Source organism: Cherax quadricarinatus, chromosome 57 (genome assembly GCF_038502225.1).
Source record: "Cherax quadricarinatus isolate ZL_2023a chromosome 57, ASM3850222v1, whole genome shotgun sequence".
NCBI classification, from domain to species: Eukaryota; Metazoa; Arthropoda; class Malacostraca; order Decapoda; family Parastacidae; genus Cherax; species Cherax quadricarinatus.
The window spans coordinates 9,630,119-9,645,792 of NC_091348.1; the positions used below are offsets into that span (position 1 = coordinate 9,630,119).

General features: G+C 45.4%; 1 protein-coding gene across 1 annotated transcript in view; it reads left to right on the forward strand.

Moving 5' to 3' along the window:
* The first annotated feature begins 539 nt into the window (after nt 1–539).
* Nucleotides 540–15,674, forward strand: part of LOC138854392 (uncharacterized protein DDB_G0286299-like) — a 111,121-nt gene continuing 95,986 nt past the window's right edge. The window contains exon 1 of the mRNA XM_070097331.1: nt 540–712. Coding sequence (XP_069953432.1) covers nt 656–712 — 57 coding nt within the window. The 5' untranslated portion in view covers nt 540–655. The remainder of the gene's footprint in view (nt 713–15,674) is intronic.

Below are 15,674 nucleotides of genomic sequence, written 5' to 3' on the forward strand. Positions count from 1 at the left end.
TGAAAAGCCATTGAAGAATTTTATTGATATTAAGACGACGACTATTTTAATACGTTTGTAGACTGCATATGTTCTTCAGGGTAATATTATCTCTGTCTTAAAATTACGTGAGAGTAGTTTTATATTTGACGAATATAGCAAGGTAGATTTTGACAAGGTCATTATACAAGGTTGCTCTTGGTGGTTTTATGACTTGATTTATAAACATTTCTTGGCTATGGATGAATTTCTTCCACGAGATGAGTTTTTCTTTACTTAGGGAGCTATAGTAATAAAGTTTATTTAAGTAGTTTATGGCTGTAGGTGCGAGTGATGAAGGAAATATATCCTTTTGAGGAACTGTAGAGATATCCTAGGTTAAGTCATCACAGAATATCGATTGTGCATACCTATAATGACTATATGAAATATGTAGTGATTCAGTTGAAACACAAAGTTGTTACATGTAGTGAAATGCGGTATATATAATGTAGGAGTTAAATAGAGTAGTGGTGGTGATGATGGTTGTGGGGCGGGGACGTGGTGGCGGGAACAGCCTGGGTGTCACGTGACCCTCGCCCGCCCGCCACTACGCTCGCCAGACCCAAGCCAACCACACTTCAAAATTTACCTCTGCGCCCGTTTCTCACAGTTAAGCGACCAAACCACCTCCAATATGTCGGATGACGCTGCCGTTGCGCCGGCCGAGAACAACGTAAAAAGCCCTGTTGAGGTAAGTCAGAAAATTATTTTTATTCGTCCCCCCCTGATGCTGTGAAGAGGGTAAAGTAGCGGTGGCCCGCCAAATACGGCCAAGCAGCCTCGCATTCTTAATTCATGTCTTGTTATCTCTCTGAAAGATAAGCGACCAATACCACATGTAGCTCCTCTTCAGACCTAAGAGATGGCATGGTGACATTATATGTTCTTATTTTCTAGAATGAAATATTAAATTGTAATTTAGAATGACGAGGGTGGAAGCCAAAATGGCGCACATCTCTTGATCAATCCCGGAGGTGGTCGTTTCAAAACCAAATTTCCCGCCAGAAGAGCCTAACAATTCCCGCCAAAAATCTATTCTTAGCCTATTGATTTATTTACGCCTATGACGTGCTGTGTCCAGAGGGAATGTGTATATACATTAAATGTATTACCAGAGTGAGTAAATGTGTATTATTATAAAAATTTGGATTTTGTTCGCGGTCGATGCCTGCCAGTTCCTTCAATATCATAATTGACAAATACTGAGATAAGTATCGGAGGAAGACTTGTTCGTTAAAAACTAAAGCATTTTTGTCTGAAACTGTCAATATATATATAAGCGTTTATACTGAATTTATAAAACAAAAGTTTGTTTTGTTTACAAAGTAATAAAAGTGCTTAGGTATTCAGCGCTATATACATGTTTCCTTTCTAGCATCAATTTTACACTATTAACTTGACACTTGTGACCAATTCACTCTTATTATATAAATCAAATCATAATGAGAAAGAAATGAACACTATTCCAAGTGTTTTTTTCACATTCCGCAATTCATATTCATAATTCGTCATCGGTTGTCAGCAAATTCAAACGAAAGGAGAAATATCCCAACTATTTATGCAGAAAATGTTGATGAGTTCTAAGTGGGACGAGCACCCTTGAGGGCAGCACACCTCCCAGACAATAGGTCCTTACACCGAGGTACAAACCACTCAAACCTCGCCACCACGTTGAGGTTATCCATTTTCTTCAGGGAGGAGAAATGTTGGTAAATAAATTATTTAATATAGAGTCATTTATTAAGTAAGTCATGTAAATGAAAGCAAAAATATGTACCAGGGTTCCGTTAAACTGTTTCAAGTGGTCTTTAAAGAATGCAAGAATGGAACTTAGTAAGCCGCTAGCTAGACTTCACTAACCACTGCAGACGGGTGTTGAACAAGCTTCGTGAAAGTTGGCTAATGTTATCCCTGTCAACAAAATAAGATTATTATTACATTTATTAAGGGGGGTGGGGAGTTGCAAACCTATAGAAGCCGCACACCACCTGGGGAAATGGGAGGTAATCAAGTTTGATCCAAGGGAGAAATATTATCCAAATTCTTGGAACGCGAATCCCCCAATGGCATCAAGGAAACCTTCCACTGAGGGGTACAAAACGTGAAGTAAATTCCTATCACCGGATTACTTCCAAGTGAACCTGACTCAGTAATTTTGAGAATAATTTGGTAAATGAGTCAACACGAATTCACAAGGGGCCGTGGATATGAATTCTACTTGAACTGTAAATCATCCAAAATTGTGTAACTTGTACCTAAATAAACTTTGCTTTATACGCTGGAGACTGAAAGTGGTAGCACATGACATGAGAATTTTTTCATGGATCGAGGCATGGCTGACAGATGGGCAGCAGAGTGAAGATTTTATTCTAATTATTAACCAGAGAGTTAGTACGCAGGTAAAGCAAGTGCAAGGAAATATGTCCAATGTTTCCACCGATGCTGGGGACCAAACCTCGTCCCTCAGTGTACGAGCTGAGGCTAGTAACGGGTGAAATAATGAGACCAGCCATGATGAGTGGCGTTCCACAATTTACGTTTGTGATGATCTTTACGAGGAAATAAAAACGACTTACCTAAATTCTCTGACTGCAAAATAGGCGACAGATAAAATTCAGATGAAGATACTATTGAATTTCAAAGTGAAAACAGGTTAATATTGTGGTCGGAAAAGTGGCTTAGGAAGTTCAGTGTGAAACTGCAGTCCTAGTCCTCGGGAATGATAACTAGTAATGTGCCAAAGTATCGGTATCGGTGAAAAAAAAAAAACACCCGATACTGTGCGTGCGACCCCCGCCCTCCCGCACACGCATACGCACGCGCACACAGTAGCGACCAGTGAAGAGGCGGGGACAGGAGCTGTGACTCAAACCCTGCAACCACAATTATGTGAGTACACACACACTGGACGACACTGGAGGACAGGAGAGATAGGGGGGACATAACAACTTACAAAATACTGGGAGGAATTGACAAGGTGGACAAAGACAGGATGTTCTAGAGACTTGACACAGCAACACGGGAACACAGTTGGAAGCTGAAGACACAGATGAATCACAGGGATGTTAGGAAGTATTTCTTCAGCCACAGAGTAGTCAGGAAGTGGAATAGTTTAGGAAGCGATGTAGTGGAGGCAGGATCCATACATAGCTTTAAGCAGAGGTACGATGAAGCTCATGGTTCGGGGAGAGTGACCTAGTAGCGACCAGTGAAGAGGCGGGGCCAGGAGCTTGGACTCGACCCCTGCAACCTCAACTAGGTGAGTACAACTAGGTGAGTACACACTCAGATGAATCACATGGATGTTAGGAAGTATTTCTTCAGTCACAAAGTAGTCAGGAAGTATTTCTTCAGTCACAAAGTAGTCAGGAAGTGGAATAGTTTGGGAAGCGATGTAGTGGAGGCAGGATCCATTCATAGCTTTAAGCAGAGGTATGATAAGCGCATGGTGCAGGGAGAGTGATCCAGTAGCGGCCAGTTAAGAGGCGGGGCCAGGAGCTATGAATCGACCCCTGCAACCACAACTAGGTGTGTACACACAGTTCCTCACAAGAGGTTATTGCAAAAGCTAGAAGATCAGGCACACATAACAGGAAAGGCACTGCAATGGATCAGAGAATACCTGACAGGGAGGCAACGAGTCATTGTACGTGGCGAGGTGTGAGGTTGGATGCCTGTGACAAGCGGGGTTCCACAGGGATCAGTCGCAGGACCTGTGCTATTTTTGGTATATGTGAATGATATAACGGAAGGGATAGACTCAGAAGTGTCCTTGTTTGCAGATGATGTGAAGTTAATGAGGAGAATCAAATCAGTCGACGATAAGGCAGGACTACAAAGAGACTTGGACAAGCTACAAGCCTGGGCCAGCAACTGGCTCCTTGAATTTAACTCTGCCAAATGCAAAGTCATGAAGATCTGGGAAGGGGAAAGATGACCGCAGGCACAGTATAGTCTAGGTGGCCAAAGACTGCAAATCTCTCAAGGAAAAAGATCTTGGGGTGAGTATAATACCTAGCACATCTAAGGCACACATCAATCAGATAACTGCTGCAGCGTACGGGCGTCCGCTAATCTAAGGATAGCGTTCCGATACCTCAGTAAGGAATCGTCCAAGACTGTACACCATTTACGTCAAACCCATACTGTAGTATGCAGCACCAGTTTGGAATCTACACCTGGTCAAACACGTCAAGAAATTAGAGAAAGTGCAAAGGCTTGCAATAAGACTAGACCCAGAGCTACGGGGATTATCCTACGAAGAAACGTTAAGGGAAATTGGCCTGACGACACTGGAGGACAGGAGGGTCAGGGGAGACATGATAACGACATATAAAATACTGCGCGGAATAGACAAGGTGGACAAAGACAGGATGTTCCAGAGTTGGGACACAGAAACAAGGGGTCACAATTGGAAGTTGAAGACTCAGATGAGTCAAAAGGATGTTAGGAAGTATTTCTTCAGTCATAGAGTTGTCAGGCAGTGGAATAGCCTAGAAAGTGACGTAGTGGAGGCGAGATTTGATAAAGCTCAGGGAGCAGGGAGAGAGAGGACCCAGTAGCAATCAGCGAAGAGGCGGGGCCAGGAGGTATGAATCGACCCCTGCAACCACGAGTACACACACACACACACAGGAGATATGAATCGACCCCTGCAACCACGTATAGGTGAGTACACACTATCGACTGTATAATGAATCATACGAAGATCGAGAGCCTTGAATCTTCACTCTCCTTGAAAAACGTTGAATGAGGGAAGACACATTTGAAGTACACAAATGGAAGACGATATTACCTGGAGTCGCTTCCGGAGGTCACGCTCCCGTGGCCCAGTCCCAGACCGGGCCTCCTACAGTGGCATAGGAAAATGCAAATGACATATCTAGCCAAGAAGTAATTCGAGACACTGGGTTAAAGTTTTATAAATTCAGATTTAGAAATGATTTGTAAATAGTTTTAGACAAATGAAACAATCTCTGGCGAAGTGATCAAAGCTAGAACCTTAAGTAGCTTCAAAAATAGGTTCAACCAATATCCTCTTACTTTTTATATTCCTACTGATAGTGCAAACTGTCGAGTCTGCACAAGTTTTATGAAATCTACAAATGGTTGTACAAACCATATATCCATATGATGGCGCTAAGTGCACATGGATAAGATACTGGTTAGCTATTTGGGTTTCAAGTCTCGAATACACGAGGGTCAATAAGGCTCCATGTAACATTTTTACCATCACAAGAAATGATAACTATAATAGGGATTAAAGTAAACTCGCGGTATATATACACTGAGAGACAAACCTCTCGGTATATATATATTCTACCGACGCTTTATTAAAACCTTAATTTGATATATGTGTGTGTGTGTACTCACCTATATGTGGTTGCAGGGGTCGAGTCATAGCTCCTGGCCCCGCCTCTTCACTGGTCGATACTAATTCACTCTCTCCCTGCTCCATGATCTTTGTCATACCTCTTCTTAAAGCTATTTATGGAACTTGCTTCCACTACTTCACTCTCCAGATTATTCCAGTTCCTGACAACTCTAAGACTTAAGAAATACTTCCTAACATCCCTATGACTCATCTGGGTTTTCAGTTTCCAATTGTGTCTCCTTGTTTCTGTTTGACTAAGTGAGGGTTCCATACTGGCGCTGCATATTCCAGTATAGGCCTTACGTACACTGTGTACAATGTCGTGAATGACTCCTTACTCAGATGTCTAAACGCCAATCTCAGGTTTGCCAATCTCCCATATGCTGCAGCAGTTATTTGATTGTGTGCCTCAGGGGACATGTTCGTTATAATGCTTACCCCAAGATCCTTTTCTTTAACTGACGTATGCAGCTGTTGGTTTCCTAACCTGTACTCCGTCTGTGGTCTTCTGTGTCCTTCCCCAATCTTCATGACCTTACACTTACTGGGGTTAAACTCCAGGAGCCATTTGTCGGACCATACTTGTAGTTTGTCCAGATCCCCTTATAATCTTAACTGATCCTCGCCCACTTGTATTCTCCTCATCAGCGAACAGTGACACTTCTGAATCTATTCCTTCCACCATGTCATTCACGTATACAAGAAACAGCACAGGGCCTAGGACTGAACCTTATGGAACCCCACTCGACACATTCGCCCACTCCGACACTTCATCACGTACCAACACACGTTGTTTCCTTCCTGTCAAGTATTCCCTGATCCATTGCAGTACTTTCCCCGTTATTCCTGCCAGCTCCTCTAATTTTTGCACCAGTCTCTTGTGTGGTACTGTGTCAAAAGCCTTCTTGCAATCTAAAAGATGCAATCTACCCATCCCTCTCTCTCCTGTCTTCTGTTACCTTATCGTAGAACTAAAGTAAATTTGTGACACAGGATTTCCCATCTCTGAAGCCGTGCTGACTGTCATGTATGAGCCCAATCTTTTCAATATGTTCCACTACTTTTCTCCTGATAATCTTTTCCATGACTTTACATGCTATACAAGTCAGTGACACTGGTCTGTAGTTTAATGCTGCCTGTCTGTCCCCTTTCTTAAAAATTGGAACTACATGTGCTGTCATCCACGCCTCAGGCAACTGCCCTGTTTCGATAGATTTACTGAAGATTGCTGCTAATGGCACACACAGTTCATCTGCTCCCTCTCTCAGTATCCATGGAGATATGTTATCTGGCCCCACCGCCTTTGAGGTATCGAGTTCGTCTAGCAGTTTCTTTACCTCTACCTTGGTTATGTGTATTGTGTCCAGCGCCTGCTGGTGCACCCTACCTCCGCAGTTTGCTGGAAGCATTCCTGACTCTATTGTGAATACTTCTCTAAATCTTTTGTTTAGTTCATCACATACTTCTTGGTCACTCTTCGTGAGCTCCCCTCCTTCTTTCCTCAGCCTGATTACCTGGTCCTTGACTTGTTTTTCTCTTAATGTGACTGTATAACAACTTTGGTTCAGATTTGGCTTTTGATGCTATGTCGTTCTCGTATTGCCTCTGGGCCTCTCTCCTTATCCTTGAATATTCGTTTCTGGTTCTTCTGCTCAGCTCCTTGTTTTCTTGAGTCCTTTGCCTTCTTTACCTTTTCCATGCTCTAGCACACTTGGCTTTGGCCTCTTTACACCTCCAATTAAACCATGGGCTCACTCTGGTCTTACCGTTTTTTTCTGTTGCCCTTTGGTATGAACCTTTCCTCTGCCTCCCTGCACTTGGTGGTTACTATTTCCATCATTTCATTTACTGTCTTTCCATCTAGTTCTCTTTCCCACTGCACTTCATGCAGGAAACTTCTCATTCCTATGTAGTCCCCTTTTTTGAAGTTTGGTTTCTCTCTTTGCTCTCGTGCTGCTGCATTCTCCACTGTTAACTCGACGAGATATTCAAAACTCAGGACATCATGATCACTAGTGCCAAGGGGTCTTTCGTGGGTGATATCCCTTATGTCTGAACTATTCAAGGTGAATATGAGATCCAGCCTTGCTGCAACATCCTCTCCTATCTCTCTGGTTGTATCCCTAACATGTTGATGCATGAAGTTCTCCAATACAGTCTCCAACATCTTAGCCCTCCATGTTTCTGGTCCCCCACGTGGCTCTAGGTTTTCCCAGTCAATCTCTTTATGATTGAAATCCCCCATTATAATCAATTTTGTCCTACCCATATAAGCCCTCCTGGCCACTTCAGCTAGTGTATCCACCATTGCCCTATTATGCACATCATACTCTTCTCTTGTTCTCCTGCTGTTAAGTGGTGGTTTATACATCACTGCTATCATCACCTTTGGACCACCAGTCTGAAGTGTTTCTACAATGAAGTTGTCTGTTTCCCTTATTTCCATTCCTCCCATCTCCTCAAAACTCCACTGTTTTTTTATGAGCAATGCTACTCCTCTCCTTCCTCTGTTCTCTCTGTCTTTCCTCATAATCTGATATCCAGGTGGAAAAATTGCATCTGTTATCATCCCTGTAAGTTTTGTCTCTGTTAATGCTATGATATCAGGTGATGCATCAATGATGCGTTCTTGCCACTCTTCACTCTTATTTGTTATTCCATCTGCATTGGTGTACCATACCTTTAGCTTCCTTTTCATTATTGTATTGTGTGTGTGTGTGTGTGTGTGTGTGTGTGAGTTACCATTTTGTCCTAGGCACATGTCGATTAGACACTAGGCCTGTTGTATATGAGTACGTGTGTGTGTGTGTGTTAGTTACCATTTTGTCCTAGGCACATGTCGATTAGACACTAGGCCTGTTGTATATGAGTACGTGTGTGTGTGTGTGTGTGTGTGTGTGTGTACTCACCTAGTTGAGGTTGCAGGGGTCAAGTCCAAGCTCGTGGCCCCGCCTCTTCACTGGTCGCTACTAGGTCACTCTCCCTGAACCATAAGCTTTATCGTACCTCTACTTAAAGCTATGTATGGATCCTGCCTCCACTACATCGTGTGTGTGTGTGTGTGTGTGTGTGTGTGTGTGTTACCATTTTGTCCTAGGTACATGTCGATTAGACACTAGGCCTGTTGTATATGAGTACGTGTGTGTGTGTGTGTGTGTGTGTGTGTGTGTACTCACCTAGTTGAGGTTGCAGGGGTCAAGTCCAAGCTCCTGGCCCCGCCTCTTCACTGGTCGCTACTAGGTCACTCTCCCTGAACCATAAGCTTTATTGTACCTCTACTTAAAGCTATGTATGGATCCTGCCTCCACTACATCGTGTGTGTGTGTGTGTGTGTGTGTGTGTGTGTGTGTGTGTGTGTGTGTGTGTGTGTGTGTGTGTTAGTTACCATTTTGTCCTAGGCACATGTCGATTAGACACTAGGCCTGTTGTATATGAGTACGTGTGTGTGTGTGTGTGTGTACTCACCTAGTTGAGGTTGCAGGGGTCGAGTCCAAGCTCCTGACCCCGCCTCTTCACTGGTCGCTACTAGGTCACTCTCCCTGAACCATGAGCTTCATCGTACCTCTGCTTAAAGCTATGTATGGATCCTGCCTCCACTACATCGTGTGTGTTAGTTACCATTTTGTCCTAGGCATATGTCGATTAGACACTAGGCCTGTTTTATATGAGTACGTGTGTGTACTCACCTATTTGTACTCACCTATTTGTGGTTGCAGGGGTCGAGTCACAGCTCCTGGCCCCGCCTCTTCGCTGATTGCTACTAGGTCCTCTCTCTACCTGCCCCATGAGCTCTATCATACCTCGCCTTAAAACTATGTATGGTTCCCGCCTCCACTACGTTACTTTCTAGACTATTCCATGGCCTGACTACTCTATGACTGAAGAAATACTTCCTAACATCCCTTTGATTCATCTGAGTCTTCAACTTCCAATTGTGACCTCTTGTGTCTGTGTCCCATCTCTGGAACATCCCGTCTTTGTCCACCTTGTCTATTCCGCGCAGTATTTTATATGTCGTTATCATGTCTCCCCTGACCCTCCTGTCCTCCAGTGTCGTCAGGCCGATTTCCCTCAACCTTTCTTCGTAGGACAATCCCCGTAGCTCTGGGACTAGTCTTGTTGCAAACCTTTGCACTTTCTCTAATTTCTTGACATGCTTGACTAGGTGTGGATTCCAAACTGGTGCTGCATACTCCAGTATGGGCCTGACATAAATGATATACAGAGTCTTAAACGAATCCTTACTGAGGTATCGGAACGCTATCCGTAGGTTTGCCAGGCGCCCGTATGCTGCAGCAGTTATCTGATTGATGTGCGCCTCAGGAGATATGCTCGGTGTTATACTCACCCCAGGTCTTTTTCCTTGAGTGAGGTTTGCAGTCTTTGGCCATCTAAACTATATTGTGTCTGCGGTCTTCTTTGCCCTTCCCCAATCTTCATGACTTTGCATTTGGCAGGGTTAAATTCAAGGAGCCAGTTGCTGGACCAAGCTTGTAGCCTGTCCACGTCTCTTTGTAGTCCTGCCTGATCCTCATCCGATTTGATTCTTCTCATTAACTTCGCATTATCTGCAAACAAGGACACTTCTGAGTCTATCCCTTCGGTTATGTCGTTCACATATACCAAGAACAGCACAGGTCCTAGGACTGACCCCTGTGGAACCCCGCTTGTCACAGGCGCCCACTCTGACACCTCGTCGCGTACCATGACTCGTTGTTGCCTCCCTGGCAGGTATTCTCTGATCCATTGCAGTGCCTTTCCTGTTATGTGTGCCTGATCCTCTAGCTTTTGCAGTAACCTCTTGTGAGGAACTGTGTCGAAGGCCTTCTTGCAGTCCAAAAATATGCAGTCGATCCACCCCTCTCTCTCTCTTGTGTGTGTGTGTGTGTGTGTGTGTGTGTGTACTCACCTAGTTGAGGTTGCAGGGATCGAATATAAGCTCCTGGCCCCGCCTCTTCACTGGTCGCTACTAGGTCACTCTCCCTGAACCATGAGCTTTATCGTACCTCTGCTTAAAGCTATGTATGGATCCTGCCTCCACTACATCGTGTGTGTTAGTTACCATTCTGTCCTAGGCACATGTCGATTAGACACTAGGCCTGTTGTATATGAGTACATGTGTGTGTGTGTGTGTGTGTGTACTCACCTAGTTGTACTCACCTAGTTGAGGTTGCAGGGGTTGAGTCCAAGCTCCTGGCCCCGCCTCTTCACTGGTCGCTACTAGATCACTCTCCCTGAACCATGAGCTTTATCGTACCTCTGCTTAAAGCTATGTATGGATCCTGCCTCCACTACGTCGTGTGCGTGTGTGTGTGTGTTAGTTACCATTTTGTCCTAGGCACATGTCGATTAGACACTAGGCCTGTTGTATATGAGTACGTGTGTGTGTGTGTACTCACCTAGTTGTACTCACCTAGTTGAGGTTGCAGGGGTCAAGTCCAAGCTCCCGCCCCTGCCTCTTCACTGGTCGCTACTAGGTCACTCTCCCTGAACCATAAGCTTTATCGTACCTCTACTTAAAGCTATGTATGGATCCTGCCTCCACTACATCGTGTGTGTGTGTGTGTGTGTGTGTGTGTGTGTGTGTGTGTGTGTGTGTGTGTGTGTGTGTGTTACCATTTTGTCCTAGGCACATGTCGATTAGACACTAGGCCTGTTGTATATGAGTACGTGTGTACGTGTGTGTGTGTGTGTGTGTGTGTGTGTGTGTGTGTGTGTGTGGGAGTGTGTGTGGTAGTGTGTGGTAGTGTGTGTGGTAGTGTGTGTGGTAGTGTGTGTGTGTGGCAGTGTGTGTGTGTGGCAGTGTGTGTGTGTGGCAGTGTGTGTGTGTGGCAGTGTGTGTGTGTGGCAGTGTGTTAGTTACCATTTTGTCCTAGGCACATGTCGATTAGACACTAGGCCTGTTGTATATGAGTACGTGTGTGTGTGTGTGTGTGTGTGTGTACTCACCTAGTTGAGGTTGCAGGGGTCAAGTCCAAGCTCCTGGCCCCGCCTCTTCACTGGTCGCTACTAGGTCACTCTCCCTGAACCATAAGCTTTATCGTACCTCTACTTAAAGCTATGTATGGATCCTGCCTCCACTACATCGTGTGTGTGTGTGTGTGTGTGTGTGTGTGTGTGTGTGTTAGTTACCATTTTGTCCTAGGCACATGTCGATTAGACACTAGGCCTGTTGTATATGAGTACGTGTGTGTGTGTGTGTGTGTGTGTGTACTCACCTAGTTGAGGTTGCAGGGGTCAAGTCCAAGCTCCTGGCCCCACCTCTTCACTGGTCGCTACTAGGTCACTCTCCCTGAACCATAAGCTTTATCGTACCTCTTCTTAAAGCTATGTATGGATCCTGCCTCCACTACATCGTGTGTGTGTGTACTCACCTAGTTGTACTCACCTAGTTGAGGTTGCGGGGGTCGAGTCCGAGCTCCTGGCCCCGCCTCTTCACTGATCGCTACTAGGTCACTCTCCCTGAGCCGTGAGCTTTATCGTACCTCTGCTTAAAGCTATGTATGGATCCTGCCTCCACTACATCGCTTCCCAAACTATTCCACTTACTGACTACTCTGTGGCTGAAGAAATACTTCCTAACATCCCTGTGATTCATCTGTGTCTTTAGCTTCCAACTGTGTCCCCTTGTTACTGTGTCCAATCTCTGGAACATCCTGTTTTTGTCCACCTTGTCAATTCCTCTCAGTATTTTGTATGTCGTTATCATGTCCCCCCTATCTCTCCTGTCCTCCAGTGTCGTCAGGTTGATTTCCCTTAACCTCTCCTCGTAGGACATACCTCTTAGCTCTGGGACTAGTCTTGTTGCAAACCTTTGCACTTTCTCTAGTTTCTTTACGTGCTTGGCTAGGTGTGGGTTCCAAACTGGTGCCGCATACTCCAATATGGGCCTAACGTATACGGTGTACAGGGTCCTGAACGATTCCTTATTAAGATGTCGGAATGCTGTTCTGAGGTTTGCTAGGCGCCCATATGCTGCAGCAGTTATTTGGTTGATGTGCGCTTCAGGAGATGTGCCTGGTGTTATACTCACCCCAAGATCTTTTTCCTTGAGTGAGGTTTGTAGTCTCTGACCCCCTAGACTGTACTCCGTTTGCGGCCTTCTTTGCCCTTCCCCAATCTTCATGACTTTGCACTTGGTGGGATTGAACTCCAGGAGCCAATTGCTGGACCAGTTCTGCAGCCTGTCCAGATCCCTTTGTAGTTCTTCCTGGTCTTCGATCGAGTGTATTCTTCTCATCAACTTCACGTCATCTGCAAACAGGGACACCTCAGAGTCTATTCCTTCCGTCATGTCGTTCACAAATACCAGAAACAGCACTGGTCCTAGGACTGACCCCTGCGGGACCCCGCTGGTCACAGGTGCCCACTCTGACACCTCGCCACGTACCATGACTCGCTGCTGTCTTCCTGACAAGTATTCCCTGATCCATTGTAGTGCCTTCCCTGTTATCCCTGCTTGGTCCTCCAGTTTTTGCACCAATCTCTTGTGTGGAACTGTGTCAAACGCCTTCTTGCAGTCCAAGAAAATGCAATCCACCCACCCCTCTCTCTCTTGTCTTACTGCTGTCACCATGTCATAGAACTCCAGTAGGTTTGTGACACAGGATTTCCCGTCCCTGAAACCATGCTGGCTGCTGTTGATGAGATCATTCCTTTCTAGGTGTTCCACCACTCTTCTCCTGATAATCTTCTCCATGATTTTGCATACTATACATGTCAGTGACACTGGTCTGTAGTTTAATGCTTCATGTCTGTCTCCTTTTTTAAAGATTGGGACTACATTTGCTGTCTTCCATGCCTCAGGCAATCTCCCTGTTTCGATAGATGTATTGAATATTGTTGTTAGGGGTACACATAGCGCCTCTGCTCCCTCTCTCAATACCCATGGGGAGATGTTATCTGGCCCCATTGCCTTTGAGGTATCTAGCTCACTCAGAAGCCTCTTCACTTCTTCCTCGGTTGTGTGCACTGTGTCCAGCACTTGGTGGTGTGCCCCACCTCTCCGTCTTTCTGGAGTCCCTTCTGTCTCCTCTGTGAACACTTCTTTGAATCTCTTGTTGAGTTCTTCACATACTTCCCGGTCATTTCCTGTTGTCTCTCCTCCTTCCTTCCTTAGCCTGATTACCTGGTCCTTGACTGTTGTTTTCCTCCTGATGTGGCTGTACAACAGTTTCGGGTCAGATTTGGCTTTCGCTGCTATGTCATTTTCATATTGTCTTTGGGCCTCCCTTCTTATCTGTGCATATTCATTTCTGGCTCTACGACTGTTCTCCTTATTCTCCTGGGTCCTTTGCCTTCTATATTTCTTCCATTCCCTAGCACACTTGGTTTTTGCCTCCCTGCACCTTTGGGTAAACCATGGGCTCATCCTGGCTTTTTCATTACTCCTGTTACCCTTGGGTACAAACCTCTCCTCAGCCTCCTTGCATTTTATTGCTACATATTCCATCATCTCATTAACTGGTTTCCCTGCCAGTTCTCTGTCCCACTGAACCCCGTTCAGGTAGTTCCTCATTCCTGTGTAGTCCCCTTTCTTGTAGTTTGGCTTCATTCGTCCTGGCCTTCCTGCTTCTCCCTCCACTTGTAGCTCTACTGTGTATTCGAAGCTTACAACCACATGGTCACTGGCCCCAAGGGGTCTTTCATATGTGATGTCCTCGATATCTGCACTACTGAAGGTGAATACTAAGTCCAGCCTTGCTGGTTCATCCTCTCCTCTCTCTCTTGTAGTGTCCCTTACGTGTTGGTACATGAAGTTCTCCAGTACCACCTCCATCATCTTAGCCCTCCAAGTATCTTGGCCCCCATGTGGGTCCAAGTTCTCCCAATCTATCTCCTTGTGGTTAAAGTCACCCATGATCAGGAGCTTTGCCCTGCATGCATGAGCTCTTCTGGCCACTCTAGCTAGTGTGTCAACCATCGCTCTATTGCTCTCGTCGTACTCTTGCCTTGGCCTCCTGCTGTTCTGTGGTGGGTTATACATCACTGCTATTACCACCTTGGGACCTCCAGAGTGAAGTGTTCCCACTAAGTAATCACTTTCTTCTCCGCTATCTTCTCTCTCCAGCTCATCAAAATTCCAGCGATTTTTGATCAGCAACGCCACTCCTCCACCCCCCCTGTTCCCTCTGTCTTTCCTCAGGATTTGGTATCCCGTTGGAAAGATGGCATCTGTTATCATACCTGTAAGCTTGGTTTCTGTGAGAGCTATGATGTCCGGTGATGCTTCTTTGACTCTTTCTTGCCACTCCTCCCACTTATTTGTTATTCCATCAGCGTTTGTGTACCATACCTTCAGTTTCCTTTCCAACACTGTGGTTTGGGGGGCCTGTGAGGGTGGGAGACCTGGTGGCATACTGTGGGGTTCTATAGCTTGGTGTTGGGTGGAGGCTGTGGGTATGGATTGTAGGGTGTGTTGGGATGGTGTGATAGGTTGTATGGTTCTGAGAGTAGTTGTGTGTGTGCTTGCCCTTGCTGTTCTGTCCTGCTCTGACAGACCTCTGCTGGTTCCCTCCTTGTCTCTTTTCCTAGCTCCTTTCGCTTTTTTGTCCTCTCCCTCAGCTGCTGTCGTTCTGATTTTGTTCTGTCTCTGTCTAGGAACACCCTCTTGTACTCTTCCGAGTATTTCAATCGTGGTTTCTCTTGGAGGATCCTGTTCCGCACTGTTTCCGTCCTGAGAATCAGCTTGATTGGTCGGTTTCTCACCTTCGAGTACCCCCCTATTCTCTGAAAATTTACAATCTCGTCCCTCTCTTCACCTATTTCTGTTATGATTTTCTCAATCTCCTTCCTTTCTTCCTGCTTCCTTTCAGTGTATGTCCTTTCCTCTCTCTCCTGAAGCCCATGGATAAACACTGATTTTGCCCTTTCTTCCTCGCATTGCCTCACCCTCTGTGGCTCTGGATCCTGCCTGTATGTGGTCAGTTTCTCCCTTGATTTTTCCAGTGACTCTTGATAGCCTTGTTGTGCCTCAGCATTCGACCTATCACCCTCTCCATCTGCAACCAGTTGATCTTCCCTTTCACTCCTTGGTCCTCCTTGGCAGATTGATGTGACCTTAGCATAATTCATAATTCCTTCCTTCCTGTTCAGCCTCGCAGCTTCATATGCTGTGTCTTCTCTGGTCACTGCCCCTGTAACTCGCTCCAGCCTATTTATCTCAACTTCTAGGACCCTTATCTTGGCTACTGCAGTTTCGACTTGTGCCTCCCAATTCTTTGTCTCCTTCTCCAACCACCTTTCCAATTTCACAGAGAGCTCTTTCTCCATTTTTTCA